Raw genomic sequence first — 6,967 nt, 5'->3', positions numbered from 1 at the left:
ATAGTGATGATGAAAAAAATAGATTTTTTTATTTTAAATCCATGATTCATATAGGGTGAGACCAAATTAATATCATATTTTAATTTTTCTTAAAAGAAAAATTGAAGTATTTTTTATTAGATTTCTAGGATTGGTCGATATACTGTCATTTTTTCAATATTGAACTCAATAATATGGAGTGAAAGATTTATCATGTGCAAGCATAAATAATTAATTTAAATAATTTGTTGATAGATTGTGCCTTTTGTATTATTTGTTCAATCTGATTGAATTACAAAAGTTGAAAGAGAAAAATTATCAATTGAAACAAGAAATCTGAAGAATATAATGAAGGCAAATGTCAAAAGGATCAAGAGATCCTTCCAAAAAGACACTACCTAATAAATAAAATTTTAAGACTTACACGTGATTAGTGGTCCACTCATAATAGGAAGTCTTTACGGGGAGGGAGGTCGTGTCAAATGTTGCAGAACTTGTAAGCACATTTGACAAGAGAAAAAAGATTTCTCCTCCATGTCGCGAGTATTTACTTGATGCCTTTCATCAGATTTGAGTAGAAAATAATGATGATTCAAATGTTTTTGTGGAAAGATGGATAAAATTTTGGTGTAACAAAAATACAAAAGTATGGACAACTCTCACCAAGAAAAGAAAAGAAGTACGCAAGTTAGAAGTTAGAAGCCTTGTTTCGTAAGTTAGAAGTTAAGAGTCACAAGACAAATGAAACATACTTGCCAGCCTTTTTATTTTGCTGGTTGTGTGTATTTGTGCTTCCTACGAAGGAGAATGACTTTATTCGTCCGGACATCTCCCAAATAAAACATACTTGGCAACCTCTTTACTTAAGACAAGCGAAATTCTTTCCTTTTCTTGACGACGGTTGTCCATACTTTGTATCTTACACCAAAACTTTATTCATCTTTCCAAAGAAACATTTGAATTATCATTATATTCTACTCAAATCAGATGAAAGACATCAAATAAATGTATGCAAGATTGGAGGAGATATTTGTTTCCCTTTAAAAATATGCTTATAAGTTCAGCTACGTTTGGCATGACCTTTTTGTAAAGACTTCTTGTTATGGGTAGACTACTAAGCACGTGTAAGTCCCAACGTGCTATAAATAATTTTCTGACTAGGGTGAACTGTGTATTTGTGACAGGACACCAAGCTTCGCAGAAGACTGGCAAGATGTTGGTGTTACGATCATAAGTAAAAAAATAAATCATACACAATATCATATATTTTTGCGTCCTTTAAAGTCTGGCGACTCCTACTAAAGATATCTTCAATCCACTCCCAATAGCCTGGAGTGTAGTGAAACTCTCCATCAAATGTGAAAGTGTCACTCCATCAAGTCTCTTCATTTATAATTCGTTGTTCCAAACATGATAAAGAAGTTGCAATATTTTTGATACGATGATTAAGAGTGCAAAGTACCACATCTTGAGAAGACATTATATTCAAGAGTCCAATCATCTATAACAGGAAGGTCCCCCAAAGATGGTCACGGAGCAGCATACTAGCCAGCTAATGGTGTACCTCCAAGCAATTTGATGTCCACTTCATTGTTCTTATGATTTGATATTACAACATATTGCAATTTGGAAGAAGAGGACATCAAATCTCTAAAGTAAAACATGATTCAAACTGCATAAAAAAAGTATTTTATTAGCACCAAACTAGGTAATTCAATAATCATGATTATGAATCTCAATAATGAATGATTGTTTTCTTTGAGCATGAGCTATGCATAGTCTAGATGATGTAAAGTCTTTGTCGATCAGATAAAGTCTTTACTGTAGACAGTATAAAGTCTTTAGGCCAAATGATGTGATGCTTTCGATTTTAAATCATGCAAAGTCTTTGTTTTGGATGATGTAAATCTTTGGCCTGGACTATGTGATACCTTTGATCCATACAGTGTAAAGTTCTTACCACAAATTATATAAAGTTTTTGTCTTAGATGATGTAAAGTCTTTGGCTTGGATTATGTGATGCCTTTGATTCAGACGGTGTAAAATCTTTGCTTTAGACAATGTAAAGTCTTTGGCTCAAACAATGCAGCACCTTCAGGTCATATGGTTTAAAGTTTTCACCATGAATAATGTAAAATTATTGGCTCAAATAATGCAACACCTTGGATTCAAGTAATATAAAGTTTCATTGTACATGAAGTAATTTTTTTCACTTGCAAAATAAAAATTCCTCATATTTGAAGAAAAAAACTAAAAATACATTCTTATTTATTATTTTATTTCACGTTAAATGGTGATAAAATAAGACAAGACAAAAGAAAAAGAGTCAAAGATACTTGATTTCTCTTTGAGCACAAAACAAAACTTGTCATCTTTTAATAAGTTGAAAAAAAAGGCTAAGGTGTACTATTAAAAGTGTTTTCTACTATTTTTTGAATTGTGATGTGAAAAAAAAAATCAAAAGTTTTTTAACTTTTCTTTGAAAAAGTTATCACCTATAAAATTTTTTGAAAAAAACTACTCCAAATATGTACTATTTAGTAAGGCAGCATTACAAATAAATAAAGTATCTTTCAACTTTTCTTGAATAGTAATTAAATAAAGAGACAAAAGCACTTAATTTTCTTTAATTTTCCTAAAAGTGATGAAGAATACGCAAAAAAAAAAAAATTACGGATGAATATTGGTGTTTCTCAACAATTGCGTCATTTTTTTTAATTAAAGATTCAATAACTGAATTGCTATTTATAGAGGAATTGAAAAGGTACTAGTATTCTAGTCCAAGACAAACTCAATATCTGATAAAATAAATATTAATCTTTTCCTTTTGAGATAATGACAAAGAAAATCATTTTCCTACTTAAAGTCTAAGAATTCTCATATGTTGCTGCAAGTATTCTCGCGTACTAATATAATTTAGCTAAAATAGTAATAATTTAGCATTCTTTTTAAAGTAATGATCAAATAAATAAATAATATAATTATCATATAATAGAATGGAAGACACAGATATAATGGGCCACAATATTTAATTCCAAGGCCCAAGATATAAGAATTCGTCCTTATCTATGAAGAGTGAATATTCTAGCAATATTTTATATTTATATAGCCCAAATGTGACACATCATTGAAGCTTTAAATTAAAAGTGTTATCTCAACCAACTTGTATAATTTATGCAATCGCAAATAAATAATGAGGATATTTTTAGAAGAAATGCTAAATTCTATTGTGAATTTAAGTTTGAAGTTTGATAATATTTCAAGACTTATTATTGATTATAACAATTCTACACTTCTAAAAGCCTTGAAGCAGAGGGTGTTTGTAGGCATTAAAATTATATTGAATTTAAATGCATAAATTAATTTGGACTATATTAAATTTTAAAAAAAAATTAAATAATGTGGCAATTCAAGTCAAATAAACGAGCCACTAAAATCACACAATGTGTCAAAGTTATGTTGCAATCCAAGTCAAATTTAATAAGCCACTAAAATCACACCATATGTGAAAGTTACATAGCAATTCAAGTCAAATTAAATGAGCCACTAGAATCATGGCATGTGACAAAGTTACGTGCAATCCAAGTGAAATTAAGCAAGTCACTAAAATCATGTCACGTGTTGAAGTTATGTGACAATTCAAGTCAAATTAAATAAGCCACTAAAATTATGTCACATCTCAAAATTATGTAGCAATTCAAGTCAAATTAAATGAGCCACTAGAATAATGCAACGTGTATATGCGACATGTTCTGACAAATCAAATTAGAACTCTTTCACTAGATGAATTTGATTGGTTAGTTCAAACTGATCAATCAAATCTTACATGTATATCACTCCCTACAACTATAAATAGGGGTCTTCATTATTCACAAAAGAGTGGAGTTTTGAAAAACAAGAAGCAAGAAGAGAGCTTGTACATCAAAAGCCGCAAATTCTCTACAAGCTATAACATTAAAAAAAAACAAATTCAAGTTCAAGTTCAAGTTCAAAATCAAGAACAAGGGCAAATATCAAGACATTCAGGATCAAGTTACTTGTTCATATTTATTATTCGTCATAATTATATAAGTGTTCGTGATGAATAATTCAAATCCAAGTTTGAAGATGAAGATTCAAGGTCAAGCTATACAAGCACAAATATATTCCATATTATTTGAAAAATCAGAGGATTATCATATAGATTGTAACATGCACTATATTTTAAAATCAAATATTACATTTTGTTACTAAATTTTTCTTATCTTGATTATTTATTTTTCTCGGCTCAAAGATTTGTTGTTTACGGATTCACAAACACAAATTCAAATAAGTAAAATCATAGCAGTAAAATTCCACGTGAACTAACTAAACAAAAACAAGAGTAAAGAAAATCAGAAATGGACCTTTCTTATAACAAGAAACAACTTCAAAATTTTCAGAATTCAGCGACCAAACAAAGTTGACCGGAGACGCTACTGACCAAACAACCCCACCCGAGCACCTCGAACAAGATCAATTTTTTCAACTTTTCTAACCTTTTCTTCTTCTTCTTTCTCTCATGACTTATGTTTATCTTCTTCGGTGTCTTGTTCGTGTTTTTTTAAGTGTGTGCTGCTTTCTCTAATTGTATATGCGTTTGTGTATGTGTGGTGTTGTTGCAAATGTTAGTGTGTTTTCCCTTTTGCAGGCATGTGTAGTTATCTGTATGGACAGAAGTAGGGAGATGGGTTATGTACATATATTCAATGTGTGTCGTGTGTTGTAGTATAGGAGAGTGGATGAGTTTTGTGTAGGTGTGTGTAGTGTAGTCCATGGGATAATGGGGTGATATAGGTGAGTGGAGTAGTTAAAGATTAATTTTTTAAAATTAAATATAATTAAAATTGTAATAATAAAATATTAGTTAACTATTTTAAATTAATAAAATATAAGAAAAGTCATATACTTAAAGAAACACTAGCTTATTTATAAAACTTTAAATTAAAAGAAAACATATATTTTTTTGTAACTTTTGTTTTCTTTTGAAGAAATTGAAGATAAACTCAGCCTAAAACGCGACTCTATTTTTGTAATTTTCAAATCTTTCCAAATAAAACTACTAAAATAAAATTAAAATTAAAATATTTACTTTAGATCTAAAAATAGTATTTAAGTACTAAAAATGGTGCAGTGGTGAGACTGCTTCACCCTCAATCAGAGGTACCTAGATATAAAAAAAATCTTATTGGGAGCACCACCCTCTAATGGGCCCTGCAATGCGTGATCAGAATTTAGTCGGTACTCCATGGACTCCGGACACACGGTGGAAAACTAGAAAAAAAAGGTGTAAACTTCTTTAGTTAAAAATTACGTGTCTATAGTCATTGCGTCGTTTTGTCTGATTTTGACACATTAATCTACGTAACGTACATGTAATCTACTAATCTAATAGCAACATAGTTCTTACCGTATCCCAAGCGGGGGAACCATTTCAAAGCTCGAGAGGAAAAAGATACGATCCTAAACATATAATCACATACACAAAGGAAAGCCAAGATTGGCCTGACAACAAATATTTTTTGATGAAATAACAAAATTGCAAAGGGTTATAACTAGCACAATTTCATATGTCAACTGATTCTCACATGAAAGTTGAATCCCCAAAATTTAATATATAGAAATAGTAGTCTCATGAGTCAACTCTCTAATATACAGCCCTTTATAAAGTGGTAACTGAAGATAGTTTAAGGTGCTTCATCAGATGACAATTCATTGGTAATTTGATCAAATGCTATATAGTTTTCCAAGATGCTAATAATCAGATACCTAAGAAGTTTGCAAATGCATTTGCAGATATCAAAACAAAAATGTATGCCAAAAACTGAGCATTTACTAGCATAACATAAGTCCATAACCTCAATTACATCTAACAGCACAAAATGGTCATACACCAGAATGCTATCACAAACATAAGGAAGACCTATTTCATACCGAAACAAGCTCCTAATCGAAAAGACTGAATCCCATGTCATCGTCACTTTCTTCCTTGGGTTCCTCCTGTTTACATCACCCAAAAAAAATAACACTTTAATTCAAATACATTTCACAATAACTTCATATAAAAATAAGCATAACTAATTTTCCTTCTCATTCACCTTCTTTTCTTCAGCAGCTGGAGCAGCCGCGGCAGCACCGCCAGCAGATCCACCAGTTGGGGCTGCAACGGCAACTGCGGCACCACCGCCACCAGCACCAACATTCATGATCAGATCACCGAGGTTTCTCTTCTCAGCAAGTTTAGCAAACAATAGAGGCCAGTAAGGTTCCACTGTTACATTTGCAGCTTTCACCAAAGATGAAATTTTCTCTGCCTATTATAGTTAAAATTGAAGCACAAATTCAGTTGATTTATATAGACATAGACGAAGTGGAAGAAAAAAAATTATGGGAAAGAGAAGCATACAGTGACGGGAATATCCTCATCGTTGAGGATTAAACATGCGTAAGTGGAGGCGATTTCTCCGATCGACATTTAATTAACGTTGAAGATGAAGCGCCGGGTTTCAGCTGCTGACTTGAGGTTTCGTAATTTGGGAGATGACAGTTTATAAATTACGAATTTCGTAATGTTATATAATATAAATACATTAATTACGAATTTTAATATATATTTTAAATTTATTAAAACTGATAAAATTTTTTTATCTAAAATATTAAAAAAGAACAAAAACTTTTTTCTCTTTCTTCCCTCTTCTCTCACTTTCTTTTTTTTCCTTTTCCCGTTTTCCTCTCTTTCTCTTTCTCTGTCTCCCTTTCTCTTTCTTTCTACTCTTTTTTTGTTCGATTTTTCTTTCTCTCTTTATCTTTTTTTAAAAATATGTAATAATAAATTATCCTAATTTAAACTTAATTTTGGATTGAATATTATGAAAATGATAATTTTATTACTTTTTAAATTTAATGATTTTTTATGTAAATACATATATAATACATTTCTAATACAATAAAAAAATATAAACAATAATTG

The 6,967-nt window shown here is 30.6% G+C and overlaps 1 protein-coding gene across 1 annotated transcript; it reads right to left on the bottom strand.

Moving 5' to 3' along the window:
• Positions 1 to 5,712: 5,712 nt before the first annotated feature.
• LOC129885052 (60S acidic ribosomal protein P1-like) lies at positions 5,713 to 6,530 on the bottom strand. The gene is made up of 3 exons (XM_055959277.1): positions 6,404 to 6,530; positions 6,096 to 6,311; positions 5,713 to 5,997 (listed from the first exon to the last, which is right to left on the bottom strand). The coding sequence occupies exons 1-3, from the start codon at positions 6,470 to 6,472 to the stop codon at positions 5,944 to 5,946; spliced, it is 339 nt and encodes a 112-aa protein (XP_055815252.1). The 5' UTR covers positions 6,473 to 6,530; the 3' UTR covers positions 5,713 to 5,943.
• Positions 6,531 to 6,967: the final 437 nt, after the last annotated feature.

Source organism: Solanum dulcamara, chromosome 4, assembly GCF_947179165.1.
Source record: "Solanum dulcamara chromosome 4, daSolDulc1.2, whole genome shotgun sequence".
NCBI classification, from domain to species: domain Eukaryota; kingdom Viridiplantae; phylum Streptophyta; class Magnoliopsida; order Solanales; family Solanaceae; genus Solanum; species Solanum dulcamara.
The sequence above is the reverse complement of the archived record's forward strand: the minus strand, read 5'-3'. Positions and strand labels throughout refer to the sequence as shown.

Bases quoted from the DNA above. Each gene is read 5' to 3' on its own strand.
- LOC129885052 (XM_055959277.1), bottom strand. From the start codon at position 6,472: ATGTCGATCGGAGAAATCGCCTCCACTTACGCATGTTTAATCCTCAAC. The intron at 6,312-6,403 runs GTATGCTTCTCT...TAACTATAATAG, and splicing joins ATGAGGATATTCCCGTCACT to GCAGAGAAAATTTCATCTTT. The intron at 5,998-6,095 runs GTGAATGAGAAG...TGATGTAAACAG, and splicing joins CAGCTGCTGAAGAAAAGAAG to GAGGAACCCAAGGAAGAAAG.